This window comes from Opisthocomus hoazin, chromosome 7 (assembly GCF_030867145.1).
Source record: "Opisthocomus hoazin isolate bOpiHoa1 chromosome 7, bOpiHoa1.hap1, whole genome shotgun sequence".
In the NCBI taxonomy this organism is placed as follows: domain Eukaryota; kingdom Metazoa; phylum Chordata; class Aves; order Opisthocomiformes; family Opisthocomidae; genus Opisthocomus; species Opisthocomus hoazin.
Genome location: NC_134420.1, coordinates 32,614,887 through 32,634,723, shown reverse-complemented (window position 1 = coordinate 32,634,723; position 19,837 = coordinate 32,614,887). Strand labels below are relative to the sequence as shown.

Below are 19,837 nucleotides of genomic sequence, written 5' to 3'. Positions count from 1 at the left end.
ATAAATCTGATGATACTACAGTAGAACCAAAATGGTTTTCCTCTTCATAGGAAAAAAAACTTTACCTCACCTGGCCAGAAACTCCTCTATTCTGCAACAGAAGAGGAACATTTTAGTTGCAAGACACTTGGACATGTAAGATTTCCAATTGCCAGTCCCAAAGTCTGCAATTATAAACCAGTTTAGTTAGAACTAGTATGCAGTTCTTAAATAGGTACTGCTTCCTCCAGACTTATGACAAAGAAGTTTCATAATAAGCCTCTCTGTTTTCAGTACATTTAAGAAGCTCCCCCAAAGTCACTGCTGAGAACAAACGCTGCACCAGATCTCACTCATTATTTTGCACTGGAAAAAGCCATAAACTGAACTCCAGTGAAAACAGGTCAAAATAATCTGATACAGAATGCAAGAAAGCTGCGTGATTTTCTACTCAGTATCTTCCAGTTAAAAACACTTAAAAGTTAACTTATGAGGGGCATAAAATTTTCCATGAAATAAATACTTTAGGGTGATGGTTTTACTTTCTTCTAATCACATGTGCATGAAGTTTGGATCAGGTATATACACACAACAAATATTATCAGAACAATGCAGCATAATTTCATAGTCATGGCCTCCAAACCAATGTCAATTTACAGTAAAGAAATGGAGATGTGTATACCCCTCCAGTTACCTTTACATTAAGGTTCATGTGCTTAGGAAGTGTTTTAAAGCCCTCAACCCACAAGTAGTAGTGGGCCTCTTCAGTTCTGTAATCCACACACTCAACCCCAAAACAATCACGTGGTTTGGATTGTAAAACTACGATTAGCCTGCTTGGGATACAAATCAAACAATATTCATCAAGTCCGTATTTAGTGAAGACACTCAACTTATGAGGTATTTCAAACAGTGCAAAGTGCCCTCTCCAACTTTCCACCACTGTGAATTCAGGTTACCCTGCTTGGTCAACTTGAATAAAGGACTGTATTTTGGGTGCAGGAAAAAAAAGAGACTAGGAGGGAGAATAAAACATGCAAGACGATTCTCAAAGCCATGACACTTTTAGCCCTGAGCAGTTTAAAGAAAAAGTGAAGGCAGATGAGTAGGAGGAAATTATGTTGGCTGCTTTCTTAGAGTCAAGGCCACGTCTATATGAAGCAATGAAAAAAAAAAAAAAGAAGATTAATCCCTATAAAAAGGGTATTGCTTCATTTTTCCCAGCCCCTCTTATTTCAGAATAGTAGAAGTTTCACAGATCCATGAATATGGTGGCCTGCAGCTGGAGAGACAGCGTCATTGAACAACAACAGCAGGCATTAATTGTCAATTAGTTTCTTGGCTCTGACGTTGGCTTGCTCAATGCGTTCCCTGTTTGTATCAGCCTGAAAGAGACAAATTCATAGGTCATTTGCAGACTTAATGCGAAATTAAAAAATTCAACTGACACAAACTTCTGAATTGCAGAGTATTATCATTGTGGTAGACAGAAGAGCAATTTTTATAAGCTAGAAATCATTTTATAATTCTTTTTGTTTTAGCCAGCATAGGCTGTCAATTTTGGCAGATACAGAATTAGGAGAAGTAGTTTTTAGTCTTTAGCTGACCCTCAAAACACACAGCAGCTTGCTTCAGCAAGTCAGGAAGAGTATTAACAGCACAAGGGGCTAAAAATGCCCTCTTTCCAAGACATCTTAAGCACCTCTACAAAGCAACTTTGTTGCTATGGTCTAGAAGTAACAATCAAAACTGGAAGTGACCTATGGGCATAAAGTCAGAATCGTTTTGCTTAGTGCAAATCCCTGGTTTTCATCCACAAACCCTCCAGTTTCCTAGTGCCACAACAGTATGGTATCTGTAAGAAAAGCACTTTATAATTGTTTTACTCTTATAAAACATCAAAAAAGTCAACTACAGCATCTATGCTGAACAAGTGTCAAAATACAGTTTTACTGAAAGTTACAATAAGGAGCTTCAAAATAACTCCCTGATTATCCAGCCTGTGGTGGGGCACAGGCAGGCAGGCAGGGTAATAAGTACAAAACTAGCCTCTGCCCTCACCAGAAGGAGTGGAGCACCTGAGAAGCTCTACCTGTGCCAAGTATTGGCCTTTTCACACTTTCATACAGCAATGGGCTGGGAAGAGGACATTGCCAGTTCAAGCCCTTCCCCCCTGTTGTTTCATTCTTGCCCTTCGGGTAAGGGTTGGTGAGGGGCAGGAGTCTACTATAAAAAAAGTGACAGCCTAAGCTGTTAACACCACTTTGGAAACACATTGATCTAGCTACCAGATGCTCCTCTCAGCAAAAGCCATTAACACAAGTGATATCTTTAACACCACATGTTGTCTTAATTTTGTAATTTTACAGCAACTGGTGTCCACTTCTGCTTTTTTTTTTATTAAAGTCTTTAATAGACACTATCCATTAAAGCTTTTATTTCCTTCCGTAACCAGCATGCCTGTAAAAGAACTTCTATTCATTTCAGAATATGGGGATTTCTAAAATATGACTAACTTCCTCCTAAGTTGCCCTCTGAAAGAAACCCCCCCAAACATATTTATATACAATTAATCTATTTGGGGAAGTTAATCTTTAAAGCAACAAAATTAAAAAAAAGATGTTACTGGCCGTAACTAACTTCATGTGCAGATGAGGGCAGACCATGTCCCCATACACCTACAAAACCTATCACTCCAAAGTCTCTCCAGTCCCCGTATTAACCAATCCACAAGAATTAGGGCAATGAATTACCTGTGTTTTATTTTACATTCAACGATTATTGTGATTTTTAGGAATTCCAGAAGAATCTTACTATTGTTAATACCACCTATTGCCTACCACCTGTAACATTCCCTGCGAATAATAATCCCCTAGTTATACCTCCAACAAATGTCTGCCTTTTTGATCAACCAACTTCAGTTGTTTGCAGAGTAAGCAGTGACTTGTACTGTATTTTTAGGTTTCCTGACACCCTGGAGATTTGCATTTTCATCCACATACCCAAACAACCAAGATACAGCTCTTGTTCAAATCACTGAAACCTATAGGATGGTATAATCTTAATGCATATTTACTGAAAATACAGGTGGATAGGACAGTGAGCCCATTCTTTATAACTTCTCAGTAACAAGCTGTAAGCTGAAGGCAGAGAACACCTCTGACACTTACCTTTACATTTATGCGGTCTATTTGTTTATTCTGGGCATCAATCTCATTGCCCATATCCAAAGCCATGTTTTTCAAATTCCCAAGAATGTTTCCCACTTGAGCAAGATTTTCATCCATTTCATCTTCTCTGGCATCATTTGTTATCCTGTTCAAATAATTAAGAGAATGCTTCCAAGAATCAAGAACTTGTTTTTCCTTATCCTAAATTTACTTTAATAGAAATTGTTTATTGCACAGTTATCTGACAGGCAATATGTTCAAGCCAAGGTATGTTTTTCCCCCGTTTAAAGCCCTATGTATTCCAAGCAAGCAGCTCACCAAAAAAAGGGTGCTAAGCTAGCTGCTACTACAAAAATAGCCTTATAATTTAAAATAACAGCTACCAGAGGAAGTTTAAGACATGAGTGTCTCAAACATACTTTATGACAACAGGAGTCCTTCATATTTTTAACAGTCCCTGTAATAACTCAGCAGTAAGCTCCATAGTCCTCACATCCCAAAATAGGCTGATAATACCACACTATCCCACTTTTATTTTTCAAAGTGTAAGGTGAGCACTACAGTACTGAGAAGTCCTCACCAAACAGTAAAAATTCCTTCAAGCAGTAGTAAAACACTTACTATTTAGCAGCTTCACCTAAATGAATCCATAAAGCTGACAACTGGTAACTTAGGACTTCTGTATTTGAGACTGAGAAATACAAAAAAGCAAACCTTGTGATATATCCACCACTTGGTCCTCCAGAAGTCTGAGGCTGCCGCTGATTTATACTTCTTGGTTGCATTGATATCACCTGATCTGCTGAGTTCTCTGTTCCATCTCCCCAGGTTGCTTTGTATGCCTTGCTAGCCTCAAAGTTTTTTGTCCTGCTCCATAAAAATAAGAAATCTGAACTGCTATATCAGAAATACGGTTTCCTGACTGAAATTCAGTATTAATCTAGGATTTTCAGAAACATTTGTCTTGTGCCTGAAAGATCAGACACTCTATATGCAAAGCCTTGTCTACACAATAGAATTTCTTATATTGGGATAGTACAAACATAACTGAGTTAGCCTAGGAACAGTGATTAACTTGGTTTTAAGCTTTAATACAAGCACAGTAATTTCCTTAAAGTAATATACTTTACCAGAAGAGGGGAAGCTTATGACAGTACCAGAAAAGCTTATACTGTCATAGATAAAGTTGCATTTACAACAGGAGTTAGTCTAGAGTCAGGATAGTTACTTCTCAGGGAAGAAATGGGGATGAAGGAAAAAACTCTCCAAAATCCAAGTAGCTACACTATGCAAGAAATCCATTAATCTCTGCTGGTTTTTGTTGAACATTTTCTGTTGCCAAGTCTTTCTTTTTAAGGTTAATGTTTCTCAGATTAATTTTGATTACAAAATAACAGTAATCATGTTTGAATAGCTCCTTCATTCCACAATTCAATCATACTAATGCCATTAAAGCGACAAACCAACTTACTACTACACAATTCAGAAGAGAAAAAAATTAAAGCAAGTACATGGACATGAAGCTATCTCAAGAATCACAGACCCACGAAAGCAAGAGGGGAATAAAGTATAACAGAAAAATAACTGATCTAAATTGGGGTCAGTACTTGTAAACCCTAAACAACATACGTTGAGAAGAATATTCTCACGTTCACCTTGTTTGCTGGCATTTTCAGGTTTAAGCTAGATAATCCAGACTCCACTGCCACTTTTCTGCTTCTTTAAAAGCCTGTGAAGGGAAATCTGTAGTGTTTTTCAGTACATCTAACTTCATAACTACAGTTAATTGACTTCTGTATCTATAGTGCCTTTCAGTAGCCCAGATGTTGAACATTTGAAGAGGTGTGAAGTTAGCTGTAAACAAATATTTCCCTCATTCTTCTGGCATTTATGTAATCAAAGTGCGAAGTGGTATTTCATAGGTCAGATCCTATGAAAAGTAATCTAGTACAAATACATCAAAGGGAAGTAATGGAACAATCGCTTAGTTCAAAATGGAACTGTTGTACCCAGCAGAACCCTAAAGAAACCTAAACCAGTCAATTCTCGCTCCTTGTGCATTTCCAGGCTTAAAGATCTCTCTAGGTTCAATGCAACTAGATTGAACATTATGTTTTAATCTCATTCATGCTAAAGCCACAACAGCAGGAGAGCTATGTATGCTTGGCTTCTGGAAAGGCAAAGTCTTAGGTGCCAGAGGCATCTGTGCGGAATTTATTGAACAAAAACAAGTGGCCTGAAAAATTACTTGCACATCTGAAGCAGACAGCTAGAAGCAGAACTGTTGCTCAAACTAAGCACAGTTAAGAACAAAGCTTCTCACCACCTGATTTTAAGAACTGTTTTCCAAATCACTATACATTCACTTGTCTCGTGTTTCATTTCTGTAAGATTAAGGCAATTTATGCAACCTGTCAAAACAGCCAGGGCTCAAGCAGTTATTCAACATTTCCACAGCTAACACACTCTATAGTAATTGACATTTTCTATTCGCATCAGTATTACAACACACAGTCACAAGGAGACCTCCATGCAGACATCATGCACATGCAAGCACAATCCAATAGAAGTATCATTTCAGACAGCTGGTTAAATGTACATCTGCACTAGTAAGACTGACCTTGTCCTAAAATCCGCTTTCACCAGTTAAATGAATACAGCTTCTTATCCTAGTCTTCATTTTTAGAAAGCAAGCATCAGTGTTAGGAGAGAATGGAGAAGAAAGAATAGTAAAGACAAGCAAACCGGTAAATTGTTATTAGTACATAGATTAGAGTACTGCCAGTATTTTCTGTTTTCACAAAGCTTTTATAAATCATGTAAGCCTATGAGAAATGAGAAAAGCAATATTTAATTCAGCAAGTGTTCTGATTTAGCTTTATGCAAAAAAATTAAAAGCTCTGGAGATAACTGATTGACAAATAACTCCAACCTTGACAGAAAAAATTATGTACCAGTAGAGGTATGAATGGCATTCACAGTTTCTTCTTCACTGCCCTCTACTTATCTAGTAGATTTTTCTGCACTTTACTGCCCATTTCAGTACACAGCTCACTATTTCTTTTATTGTTATCTGTATCTGGAGTTCCACAAGAGTTCACAAATTCTGAGCTTGCTCAGTGTCACTAAGCTGCTTAGCTTCAGTGAAATAAGGCTGTCAACTACAGAAAACAAAGACTGACTGTGTCAAAATGCTCAAAGTCTGTCAGCTTGATAAAGCATATAAAAGCAGTAAGCACACCTATCCAGAAGCCAGGACAGAACCATCTGCCTTTTCAATGTACTACAGCTCTAAGACTTTCAGCCTTAGAATTTACATTCAGATCTATCCTAAGTGATCCTCAAAGTATTATTCTGTTGGATAAGAAGACTCAGCTACTCCAAGGAATTTTTACCTAAACTTCTGCTACTCTCAGTTGAATGATAAGGGCTTTTTTTTGCTTATGCTAAAGGGCTAAAAAATGAAAACACACACACTATTCAGAAATTATTTTGAGTGTGACCACTGAACGTTCTCCTTCACTTGGAAGAACTATGATCATAGAATCATAGAACACTGAGTTGGAAGAGAACTTACAGATCACCTAGTTCCAACCCCCCTGCCATGGGCAGGGACACCTTCCACTGGACCATGTTCCTCAGAGCCCCATCCAACCTGGCCTTGAACACCGCCAGGGAGGGGGCAGCCACAGCTTCTCTGGGCAACCTGTTCTAGTGTTTCGCCACCCTCATAGTGAAGCATTTCTTCCTTCTATCTAATCTAAATCTACCCTCTTTGAGTTTAAAGCCATCACCCCCTGTCCTATCACTACATGCCCTTGTAAAAAGTCCCTCTCCAGCTTTCTTGTAGGCCCCCTTCAGGTTAGCTGGAAGGCTGCTATAAGGTCTCTCCTCCAATTCACACAAATCAATTTGATACTTTGCTGCTTAAAGACAAAGCTAGCACACCTCCAGAAATAATTGTTTTCCTTATAATACTGATTTCTGATCATTGTTTAGAAGTACAAATCCAGTGATGCTATAGAGGTACTGTGAAGAAGGTCAGCAAGAATTTACACAGTCACTAGTGAAAGACTAAAGCTTTAACACCAACATCTGTTCTCCTACTCTTCCTCCCCAAAGTATGAACATTTTTAAGATGCCTGAAGAACCAATATTACTTTCCTTCTCCAGTACAGAAGTTTTCTTGCTTTTAAGTTAGTACAAAAGTACTTTTGTGGAAAAAAAAAAAAAAGCATTTTTTGAGTAAAATTTCTGACAGACAGGCACTTACATATAGCTATTTGCAGTCCAATTTGATCTCACCTGTATGGACATTGATAATATTCTACTTAAATATAAGTTTTAAGGAGATTAGGGCACAATTGTACAGAACGTTATACAGTGAAAGGAGCACAATATATGGTTAGATGCAAGTCAGCTTTAGTCACCTCTCATACAATTTTAAGTGGTGCACTTCTACAAACCAAAACAGTTGACTTTCCTAGAGATTCAGCATTTTTTCATTAGGTCTTTTATTGGAGACCATCTCCCTCTACAGTAGCTATTCAAGAACTTCAGACCTAAGTACCAACTTAACTGACCTGTTACAGGGACAGACACAGAGCCCACAACATTTATTGAGCTCTGTCAGCGTCTTCTCAGCTTCTCTCATATCCTTATTTATCTGGTCCATGCCTTCTTCTATGCGATTTAGTTGTTCTATAATAGAAACAAGTAACCTGAATAAACACGGACTGGGGGAAGGTGGGTGTGGGATATTAACATTTATTTCAAGCAGGAACTTAAAAGTTTCAGCATTATTTTTACACAAAGACTAATACCTTTTTTCTTTCCTGTCTTCCAGGATTTTTTTTTTTTTAATTTTTTAAGAAAACTATTAAGTTTTGTTTACTACATTAAAAGTATTTTCCCTATCCTTAGAGCAGCACCTGTTGCTGCTTTTAGAATAAATGCAGACAGTTACATTCATGCTATGGTGGAAAGGAACAACTGCTGTAGCAGAGGCTGTATTACAGTGTAACTAACATGGTCTATCAAGTACTTCGAAACCTCTTTTATATACTACAAACACCTGGGAATGATCAATTAGCAAATGTCATTTTCACATAAGTAGTCTTTAATACGCCTTTAGTTTCAGCAACAACTCTTGAATGATAATCCTTTTTCTTTGTCATAAAATTGACTTTTAGTGTCAGAGAGGAAGAAGGAAGAACTCACCTCCCTGTTCATCCAGCATGGTGATAGTTTTGATGCCAACATCCTGGGACTGCAGAAATGAATTTATTTGCAGATATGAGAACGGATTTCAATACAGCAATGCAAAATCATCAAGTCTCAATAGTAAATTTCATAATAAAACACTGTGCTAAGAATACGCAGCTTTACTACAGAAGTTAAGTTTCAAATTAGATCCCGTGCTAGGCTGATAATATCACGTTACACTATCTCAGTGGTTTTTGTGAGTTTTTTTTACATTACAACAATATAATAAAATTTATTGTAATACTCAGATTGAACTATGATAACATCAAGCTAAAAGAGTAAACCTAGCCATGTTTTGTTTTGCAAAGTGGGATTTAGCTCATTCTTTATCCCTACACTCTTCAATAGGGCTGACACCAACCTTAGTCCTGGAAGTCAGAATAAAGGAAAGTAAAACCAAGCCTACAAAACCATTTTCAAGAATTCAGTAGAAGAGATCAGGAAGAGAATAGCCCATCACTAGTTTTAGAACCAAGCAAAAGAAATATACCACAGTATTGACCTTTGCTGGCTCAAAGTTTTGAATTTAGCATCCAAGTTACACCCATGCTTTGCACAGAACTGGCAGCATAGAGCTGCCTATGGTAGGAGTTATTTTAGTTCTTATGAATCACCAAATTATGATACCAAGAGAAATCATGTTGGGTCATTACATGTTCTTAATGTCTGTTTGAGAGGTAATTCATTGGGCTATGCTGATTCAAATGCCTCACTGGTAACTGTAGCATCTTCAGCTCCCCAGCAGCCTGCTGCTGTCTGGACAGCAAGTACATGCTCTAAAGCAGTAATGAGGAAACACTTTAGGGTCCTTATTCATGTGATTATTCTTTAGTGTTCTCACACTGACAATAAATTGTGTCAAGTCTTCAGCACTAAAAGTCTGGTCATTAGCTTTGAAAGGCATTTCTGCCTAGTCTCTGGATTCACATTTGTCTGTGAAATATCCAAGTATGAGCAAAACTGTCTTGCTGAATCAGTTAAGCTTTGTTAAGTCTACTAGACCTGACTATCAACCATCTTATCTTACTCTGTACCAACAGGATGCTCTATAGTTTTTGAAATCACAGTTTCAAAAGTAAACTTTCAGCCATTTTTACAATGGCGCATACAAGCTGTAACAGTGTAGAGGAAGAGATTCCTCATATGTCACCTAGATAAAACCAAAATACAGATTTATTCATTTCATGTACAAAGGTGTTAAGAGTTTCATCATCATACTTTACCATCTTTTAAGTTAAAACTGATGAACAGGTTGTAAGAAGGTGTATGTAGAACTACTTCTGTTTAGAACCAAAAGCAGCCTTAACCTCTACTACTCCACCCAACTAAGCCCTAGCCTCCTCCTCAAAGCAAGACATTTTCACACTGTTCACAGGCAAAGCAAGCTAAAAGACAAACGTAACATGTTATGAGAAGCAAGCAATGCAGGAGCCAAAGCCATAACTGATCACCACAATAGACTTTTTATAACTGATCTGTAGCATTTGGAGATTAGGCCATTCTGATTAAGAGGAAAACAGGTAAAAAGGATCTTGATTCTTCTTTGATCTGACTTTACATAATGTGAAAAACATTAGGCTTAAGTCATTCCAATCGTACAACTGAATTAAAGCAGCAAACTCTAATAATCAAGTGTATGTCTCAAAAAGTTTGAGAAAGACAAGAAGTGATTAAGATCACTTTGTGATAGTTAACATGCTGCTTTTTACAGTTTAATTATTAAATATCCAGGGAATTTAAAAGCTTTTCCTTACCTCAATGGCCAAGCCAAGAATCCTCCTTGTGCTTTCCAAAGACTAGAAAGAGAATTTTATGAGAGCATTAGTGCTTGAAAGACTTTACCAATTCATTGCAGTAAGTCAACTAGTATACAAAGGTTCATCAGCCTGTCCATATAATACATGCTACAACAGTCATAGTGACAGCATACTAGAGCTTTTCTAGGTAGCTAGTAAAGCCTTGGTTTTTAGTACTTTGCTTATCCCATTGAAAAGTCATTATAAAAGAAAATATATTAAAATGCATTTTAGTTAAATAAAAAAAGTCATGCAGTATTAACATGATTAAGAACAGTGTAGGTACCCAGCCTGTATTATCTCAGTAATCAGACTGGGTGATCAGTACTCAGTCAAATAGGTGGCTTTACAATTCAGAAGTTTAAATTCATTCTTACTTTTAGGAGTAGCCTTCACTCCAGTATTTACCAAGTAAAGTGAGAGTTCAAAACATTCAGCTACACCCCTGCAGACTGACTACCCTTGACTGTCTTTATTTTAAAAAGATATTGTAATCTTGGCAGAGAAGTACTGTAATCCCAGATGGCCTCCTATAACATTTACCTCATCAGTGACCTGGTTAGCCCTCAGCTGAATTTCTTCAGGCGATAGTTCAGCCATGATGAGGAACTATTACTTGTAAGTAATCACGTTAAAGAGAATCTTCCCCCTGTAATAAGAGATACCAGTTAAGCATCAGAATTACCCCTTCATTGGTATTTTGAGCTGAAACTAGAAGACAGTTCACAAAATGAAAGCCTACACATTTAATTCTGCTTAGTACAAAACCTGGTTAGGACTAGAAGGCACTAAAAGAATCATTCAGCTAATATGATATAACTGAGGAAGTAAGAAATGCAGGAATAATCAATATGCGAAATAATTTCCTTTCCAAGACTTGGTTTCCTGAACATTTTTGGAAAATTCTATCTATTGGTAGTTTAAGGCAAAAATCAGAAAACAAGGTCTTAAAATAAAAAGCTTCTCCATGTTGGAATAGCTTATTGATTTACCCAGTAATCCAGAAAGAAATTCATTAAGGCATTTTAGTTACTAGCACAATCTTTAAGTGTTCTTCCCCTTCCCTTTAAGCAATTTCAACAGACAGTCAGAAGAAGGGGGAACACTTTCACAGACCAAGCACCACCTAAAAATTCCAGTAACAGTAACTAGAAATAGTTGTTCTTATAGTATGGTGAATCCCTCAAATGCAAAACGATCTGCAAGAGTTTTAAATGGTACATCTGTAACACTAGCAAAGGTTTTCAAATCGACCTTTCTCATAATAAAGATAGGATCAAGATTTTTGTAACTGAAGTCACAACATACCATAATTTAACTTTGGCCATAAACAGGAGATATATTTTTGCCTGAAGAGACAAGAGGAAATAGCAAGCCTGTCAATAAGCGTATTCTTATCGGAGCCAGACTTTTCAGAGCTAAGAATCTGCATTTTTATTGGAGGAACGGTAATAAAGCTGGCACTTCTAGCAATGGGTAAACAGAGCTCCCAGACTATACAAGAATTTAATGAGATAGCACATAAGCTGAACAAGAGGATTGTTTTTTGTAATGCATTTTTCCCTCTCCCTTAACTTTAGATTAATCCTCACTCTTTCACATGAGTAGCATCCAATTAAGTTCACATTATCCATTGAGATCACTCCAAACATCCTGCTTGACTAACAGAACTATGTTCCATTTCTCCCTACAAGATAAGTATTTTAGAAGACATAAAATTAGTAACTGCTCGCAAAGGGCAAATTCATGTATATTCACCCAGTTGTTAGCTAGAGAATAGATGCTGTTCACAGCTCTTTGCAGGAAGCGTGCATACCTCTGAGGGTGAACTGAAATCAAGACACCTAATCTGTTGGAGCTGAAGTACTTCAGGATTTAGAGAATACTTCAGCAGGTCTGGTCTTCAGCACCTAGCATACCTCTTCAGCCTAAGACTATGGCTCTAGGAGAATTTTCTAAGTAGCTGTGCACACAAGTTTTTGCCATAATTTTAAAAAAATCCAACATTCTCACACAAAGCCTCTAATAGCTCAGTTTGCAGTAGTCCAATTTGACTATATAATCAGTGACCTATCTTTTCATTCACAGGCTTGAGGTCGTTTCATGAGGTTTATTTAAAGCAGCTCAGTCCCAACTTAGAATTTGGGAATGCCCTTCAAGCTGGTTCACATAGCTAAGGACCAGTAAAGCAGGGACTGGGAGGAAAGGACCTGTTTTCACTGTATTAGATCAAGCACAGGAAAATGACATCAAGCTGGTTCTTTGGGTGAAGATCTCACATTTACTCAATATTCAGAAATCGGATGACATTTCAATTACATAGGTTCACTGAACAAGCAATATCCAAATTACTGTAACTGTTGCAGGCTTGGCCAGCCTTTCCCTACTTTGAGGGCCACACAGTCAGGTAATTCTGCAGCTTGGAGCCACCAGCTCCTGATGTTGGACAGCAAAAGCGATATCATATCCCCACCATGTCAATACAACAGCTTGCCAAGAGTCTCATTGTAATTGCAGAACAGGGCCAGAAATGCAGCTGTGTTCTCACAGTGACCTGGAGATTACTTTTTCAGTGGCCCCAGTGTCCTGCTTCCCTTTGCAGCTGTGGGTTCATGCTACTCAGGAGTTTACATTCCAGCATAAGAACAACTGCTGCCGTATGATGTAACCCTAGTTCAGAAGCCGTATTTGAGTTACCCAAGAGCCTTACTGCAGCCAACACTACACAATACAGTACCAGTTGCTTTGCTTTTGAGGCAAGGGTACGACAATAACATTCTCAAACATGCATAAGAATGATTTGTTTATAAAATAAGTCCTTAATGTGTAATAAGACTCTTCTCTTTGAAGAGATGTTTGCAAGTACATTTTACTACTACCTTCATGTCAAGAAAGCACCCAAAAATCTAGTGAAAGTGTATACCTTATCAGGCCAGATACTGTTTTGTGTTTTATTCAATACTGCCAGAAAGTTGTCTAGTGCTACTAGGACTACAAGTTCATGGAGAAGCCACTGAAAAACAAACCAGCAGTGAGACTAAAAAAGGAGAAGGAGACAGTCAGCACTTCCAGCTCCTGAGCTAGTAATTCTTGGTGGTACAGTTTGGAAGGTAATATATTACTGGGAGCTGACAGTCAACTTCAGGACTGAAGCTCACGTACACTATACTAAATTCATCCTGGGCTTGACAACTGCTATTATTAAAGTCCTATAAAAGATAATGCCATGTTGAAATTTGATAGTAGATACTTGAAGAGACAGCAATTACACGAAGAGCTACTTCACGTACTATTAGCTATCAGACTATGCCCCCCCCAACTTTGTCCTACTTATGTCAGCTCACTAAGGAACCAGCAATCCATTATTTGGCACAAATAGGCTAGTAGTAACACACTAGACCAGAAAGCGTCCGAAGTTGCATCTGACACCAGACAACAGCTTGAAAATATGAGCATTTGCCACTGAATCTACCAGTTCTAACAGCTTCCAGACAAGCTTTGTGCTCCCCTAGCTTGCTCACAGCTTCCTGAACAACTCCGCTGCCAGACAGCAAGAAGTTCTATGGAAACCCACAGCATTCCTCACATGTTCCCCCCTAAATTGATGGTATCTGGTCTTGAAACCGTTTACGAACTCACCTAACACTGAAGAAATCCAGCTGCAAGATACAAAGGAAAAACCCTTCTACACAGCAGAAACCCATAATACAGATAGTTACTTCCAGGATTCCTTAAAGCTGAGGTATGCATGCGTTTATCTTCTGATGCTTATAATTGGACACCTGTAGCATTTTGTCTCTTGTTAGATGACAATATAATCTAACATGATAGTTCATATACTCAATTTACAATTGCTAGGATAACTGACCTATGTGGGAGGAAGCTGAATAAAACCACTCAGAACACTTGGTTAAGGGACAAACGTTATGACAATCTTTTATCACGGATACTAGGGTACAGCTACTTGCTGGGCTCTTCTGATCATTTCTTGAGGTCTTGCATCACTGAAAACAGGTCACAGAATGTTCCTTTCTCTAAACTTCCCAGCAAGCTTACCCACCTTCACTTTTCAGCCATTGCCATTAGAGATATGTGAAATAAGATAGTCTTCAACTCTGGCTTTCCACTGCATCATTTCTTAAGACAGGCTTAAGAAAGCATGCTCTTCAAATTGGTTTGATTATAATGTCTGTTTAAAGCTGAATATCCAAAACTGATGCATTTGACTCCAAAAAGCCATAGTTTCATTCCTGTAGGTTTGTACAGCTGAGTTGTAAATGCACACATGCAACCTCCACAGTAACTCTGCAGAGGAAGTTAGAATCATTAAGGTTGGAAAAGACCTGTAAGTCCATTCTAGGATCTTTAATTCCAACTGTCAACCTTCCCTAGGCAGTAACAAAGACTTCTCACCACACTGCAGTTTAAAACATCCAAAAAAGCACACAAGAGAGTAACTGATAAGCAATACTTCCAGAGAATCCTCCACCTTTCTGCTTCGGAATTATAAAGCACCCACTGAGGTATCCAGCTCTTAAGTTAATGGTATATGACAAAATGATTTTATATCCAAGATAAAGATTCCTCAATAAAGAAAATACTTGATATGGTTAAAGTGTTCCTGGCCTGTATTTTTACTATAATGTAAGATTTGTTAAGACAAATTTAATATCAATGCTCAACGCCTACTTTCTTTGCTTTCCCTCCCCTACCATTTTTAAAATCCTAGCTACAAAGTAACCAGAGGAAAAAAAAAAAAGACAGCCTACAAATATTTTATAAACTAAAATAGCAGAATGTTGTAATATAATTACTATCTCTCTAGAGTGATAAGTTTTAGACAAGAAACTAATCTGCCTAAATAGAAAGTAGAACTCTTTCAAAGAAGGACGTAATGTCAGCTGTATTTACTTTTTGTTATCAAAAAGTAGTCTGCAGTATTGACTCAGTTACCAGTTCGCAAGGATTAAAGACATTCGAGTGCAGCTACCCCTCTACTCCTTGCACAGGAAAACCTGGCACCTACAGACTATGCAGAACTAAGCTTGCTACAAAAATACATTTTCTTGAAGCAATGGGCTTTTCTACCAGGAAACTCAGAAGACTACAATACTTTCATCATCTTAACTGTCACTGTCTTGTTTCTTGATGAATCTTCCTTTTCATAAGAGCAGCAAGGAAACCAGTGCAGGGCCTGCAAATCATAAGAATCTGTCTCTTCTGCCATGTTTTATTTTGGAGATTGTGGGAGCAGAAAGAGTTCTTTGAAATTCCAATTCTGAACAAAAGCTTTAGATAAGATTTTATCTCTTCACAAGACTACTCATATTGTGCTAAGCCACCCTATAAACTGGATGGATTAGACTTTAGTTGCTTCTGTCCCTTGGACAAGAGGAACAATGAGGTAAGGGAAATAAATTTATGTCTGCACAGACTTTTTTCCCCACTTCCTATGCATTTAGTCCTGGCTCCAAAAACCCCGAAAAACCTTCAATTCACTCTCCTGCGTGAAGCTGTTCGGTTGGAGAAGGCTGAGGAAAAGACATGGCACAGGTGATCTCAAAGCTTAAAAAGCTCAAAGGTTTTAAAACCTCAAGGTATTATCTGCAAAAGAATAAGGGACATGACAGGCACTTTTGGGCTGATTTTAGCACAGTGCCAGACTCAAAGCGTCATTGGCTTAGAGATCTTCATTTGGTTAACCAACACACCCACCCATGTAACAGCTGAAGCATTTTAGTAGTTTCTTCGTCTAACTTCAAAAAACTGGAAGGTGACACAGATTGATGTGATCTACGGCTATGTCTACATTAGCAGTAGGATGATCCTGTAAGACTACAGTGCAAATTTTCATTTGGGGGAAGTGCTGCTCACATTGCCACATTTCTGGTACAGCAGTCACAAGTATTTAATCAGGATTCTGCCTCAACCCCAACTACTGAATTGGAAGCTAGCACTTGTCAAGCCATAACCTTCACAAGACTGAGGGCAACAGGAGCAAATTCAGTGTTCGTAATACCCACAGTGATCTACCATCTGCATGTGTAAATTTACTTCCTTGTTTTATGACAGTCATGGCATATTCAGGCTGCGCTATCTAAAGCACTCAAAACGCATAAGAATTTTTTGTCTTACGGATCTTCATCAATTTAAACCTACTACAGGGCACCACAAGGCCTAATAAAGTGCTTGCTCAATGGCAATTACACAGTCCACATCTGGAAAGGACTGTGGGCAGGGAGAGGCTATGAAGAGTGACAAGTTTTCTTAAACCAGACAGGTCTGTTTGCACCAGACCAATAAAATGTTCTGATTGCTTGCACCTTCACAAATCCACCTTGAATGATCATGAGACTTTTGTTCTGCATCTCTAGCTGACATGCAGCAATTTTGTGTCTCTGACAGACTGAATGCCTTTCAGAAACTTGTCATATATCCATCATATTTGCTGAAGAGCATCAAATAATTCCTTACCATCTGGGGGTCCTCTGTTGGGACCTAGCCCCTTCTCTGCCAAGTTATGCTTTAATCAACATCACAAACTTTTCCTCCTCCTTTACTGATAACTCTAAACTAGAAATTAAGTACAAATGTTTCCTTTTTTTCCTGTTGAGGATATTTTGATAATATCAGTAACACACAGAAGTCTGTGCTTTGGTGCCTGGTTCCATAAATGGACAATAAGTAAAAGGTCCACAATTGTCATGTCAGGAGGAAGTCAAGTGAGAAGAAGCATAACACTTTTGTCCATGGAAGACAACAGCTGTGACAACTGAAAGTTGGTAGATTATCTCTGTAATGCCAAAACCATGAGGTTTATTGTTTGCCTTCTAGAGTAATTTCTTCCTCTGTCTCTCAATAGAGCTGTTTCCAAGCTGTGAAAGAGAAATCACGTAACTCTTACACAGGTTCTAGCAAGCTCTGTGCTTACATCCTCATGTTGTTTTGCTCCTCAAAATCTAGTGAAAGTTTTTGACAGTTCAGGACTACATGTAGCAGAGTTGAGTGGAAAACTTTCTTACATGTATGTCCAAGTTACTCATTTTTATAAAGTCATGACATGAAAGAATCCTACTCTTTTTATATCCAAATAACTGTATTTGACCACCTCTTAATTTCAGATAAATCAGAAAGTAATTCTTGTACTATATACATAATCCACTAGTAAGAATACCAAAGTACTAAACCTTAAAATCCTGCAATTCCCAGTTTACTTGTTCTTTCCCTGGATACTGCATATACATACCAGGGAAGAAGTTATAGCTACTGTCAAATACATCTAAAAGTATAACTGCAAAATGCAGCCTGTGCCTCCTTTTGGGTAGCCTTATCACAAAGGTAGGAACTAGGATATGACACAACCCTGCTGTTGCAGCAACTGACTGAAAGCCAGTAAGTGTCTCATGAGCTATACTTTTAGCGAATTGGTACAGCCTCAAGCTATCATGGACGCTCTCTCAGTTTCTTCCCTTACAAAGTGAGCTGCCACCTTCCCCATACAATGGAAAAAACCATGAAACAATATTCTTAGAAAAATATGACCATTAATTATGAAATTTGTGCATTCTTGCAAAGATTAAAATATTAGATAGTTTGCAAGTTAGATGGCTCTGCACTGAGGGCTTGTTTTTTGACATTCTTCCAAATTCCTCATACCACTAATGTAGAAGGAGCTGTTTTCTTAAAACCCTTCCTTAACACAAACAAGTTATCCTACTTATTAGTCAGCTGAAATTCAGCAGGGTGGTACAAGGTATCAGCACCAGAATGTACTCCTCCATGTGATTATGCCTACAAGATAAATGAATAAAGCATCTGTGACCCTGGGGGAAGAGGCCAGGGCCCAAGAACAAGCCACTACTCTGCACACTTCCTGCTTTCTCTTATCAGCTTCCTGAACACTCTGCACAACGGCAATAGCGCAAAGAATAGGCACTAGTAACACCACCGCCTCTGTGCAGTGTGTTCAGTTCTATACTCATCTCAACAATAAATTTTTGTCCCTGCAAAAGCCTCGTGATACCTCCTCCAAACTAGCCACTGGCCAATACAAATTAACAGTCAACCTTATATCCATGCACTGACAGTAACAGATTCTATTTCTTCTAATGACACAAACTGTGCTATGTAATAAGCCACTTCAAAAACTGCAGAGCAGGCATACAGATTGGTTACTAGACAGTCAGTAAGCAATTAATTGCTCGAGCCAATGAATCAAGCAATTGAAATCACAGGAGGCTTTTTGTTTGCCCCTAAACACCTTTCTACATAGCTGTTCTCTCTGCAGCACAGATTCAGGTTTGTTTATGGAGGAGAAGTAAAGCAACACCCAGCGGCCTAGTTCTGCACACTAAGCCCCTATTGCCCCTTTTTAAGAGAGTGAAAAAGAGGAAGGTAAACAGCCAGAGAAGTTGCATAAATAAATTTCCAAAGTTTCTCTAGCTCACTTGCATAGACTGCCAAATCACGTGTGTTGATCTCATTGCCTTCGTTGCATGAAACAGAAGCGATAGTGAAGGAAAAAAAGAGAGCAAAATAAAGCTGACTCTTCACTAGCTTCCCAGAAGCGCCAAAGGCATCCCGACGCACAGTCGGGGCCAGCACAGAAGCACAGGTTACCCGTGACGCTTCCTGCTCCCCACATACCGCAACGGCGCCTCACCGACAGGCAACCCTCGGGACACCGCGCCAGGAAGGTCTGCTCCTGCACCCCCCGACAGCTCAGCCCGAGGGCTCTCACCCAGCCAGGGAAAAACACCTGGAACCGGCACCGCCGCCCCTCGCGGGGGAGGGCCGGGCGAGGCCTCCCACCGCACCGGGGGCGGGGACGGGCGCGGCCGGCGGCTGAGGCTCGGAAGGCCCTCCCGGCCCCGCGCCAGGCCGCCCCGTTACCCCGTGCTGGCTGGCGGGCCCGGCAGCCCAGCAGCGGCTGGGCCAGCGCGGCCGGAACCGCCCCGAACTGCGGAGCCCTCCCCCCCCGCCCCAGCGGAACCGAGCCCGCCCCGCACAGGGCGGTACACGGACCGGATCCGCCAGCCGGTTGCCCCGCCCGGGGCGCCGGCAAGCCTAGGCCACCGTACACCCACCGGTACCGCCGCCGATCCCTCACACCACGCCCCCACCCTCGAGCCGAGCCGCCCCTTTAAGCGCCCATGCCCCGCCCATCCCCCGTGCCGAGCGCCGACCCGCGCGCACGCCACCGCCCGCCCCCCGGAAGTGGGACCCAGCACCGCCCGTCGGAGGCGGTGCCGCGCGCCACACCCAACATGGCGGGGGGGGTGGGGGGAAGCAGGCACCCCGCGGCCGCCGACATGGCGCCAGGCGAGGTCTGGTGCGCATGCGTGGGCCTCACGCTGTTCTTCTGGGCGGTGCAGCCCAGTGCCGGTTTCTCGGAGTGCGTTTGCAGCGCTGTATTTACCGATGTTAAATAATGGCGTTTACTGTCACTGCTGGCTGGTGAATGCCCCCCGCTGGCAGCACCTGCGGCTGCCCTCGCCACGGAGCTCGCCCGTCCGGCACTACCCACGCGCCCCGCCGCTAGGACTACACCTCCCGGCAGGCACCGCGGCGACCAGGGATGCCTCCCGGCGTGCAGCGCGGCCGCCTTCCTGCCGGCGCATTGGCTGC

At 40.1% G+C, this 19,837-nt stretch overlaps 1 protein-coding gene across 4 annotated transcripts; it reads right to left on the bottom strand.

The window, feature by feature from the left end:
• Window positions 1-499: 499 nt before the first annotated feature.
• Window positions 500-19,338, bottom strand: SNAP23 (synaptosome associated protein 23). 4 transcript variants are annotated; one of them, XM_075427458.1, is made up of 9 exons: window positions 19,297-19,338; window positions 11,519-11,559; window positions 10,754-10,859; window positions 10,169-10,210; window positions 8,370-8,418; window positions 7,733-7,850; window positions 3,864-4,016; window positions 3,150-3,294; window positions 500-1,364 (listed from the first exon to the last, which is right to left on the bottom strand). In XM_075427458.1, exons 3-9 carry the CDS (start codon window positions 10,808-10,810, stop codon window positions 1,299-1,301), a joined length of 630 nt encoding a protein of 209 aa, XP_075283573.1. In that variant the 5' UTR covers window positions 10,811-10,859; window positions 11,519-11,559; window positions 19,297-19,338; the 3' UTR covers window positions 500-1,298. The 4 variants fall into 4 exon arrangements, with proteins under 4 accessions (XP_075283573.1, XP_075283575.1, XP_075283571.1 ...); XM_075427460.1 differs by lacking the exon at window positions 19,297-19,338 and adding an exon at window positions 18,857-19,057; XM_075427456.1 differs by lacking the exon at window positions 11,519-11,559.
• Between the last annotated feature and the right edge of the window lie 499 nt (window positions 19,339-19,837).

Excerpts from the sequence above, each read along its gene's own strand:
- SNAP23 (XM_075427458.1), bottom strand. The coding sequence starts at position 10,810 with ATGGCTGAACTATCGCCTGAAGAAATTCAGCTGAGGGCTAACCAGGTC. Across the intron at positions 8,419-10,168 it reads TTCTTGGCTTGGCCATTGAG|TCCCAGGATGTTGGCATCAA; the intron begins GTAAGGAAAAGC and ends TCATTTCTGCAG. Across the intron at positions 3,295-3,863 it reads AGTGGTGGATATATCACAAG|GATAACAAATGATGCCAGAG; the intron begins GTTTGCTTTTTT and ends TTATTTGAACAG.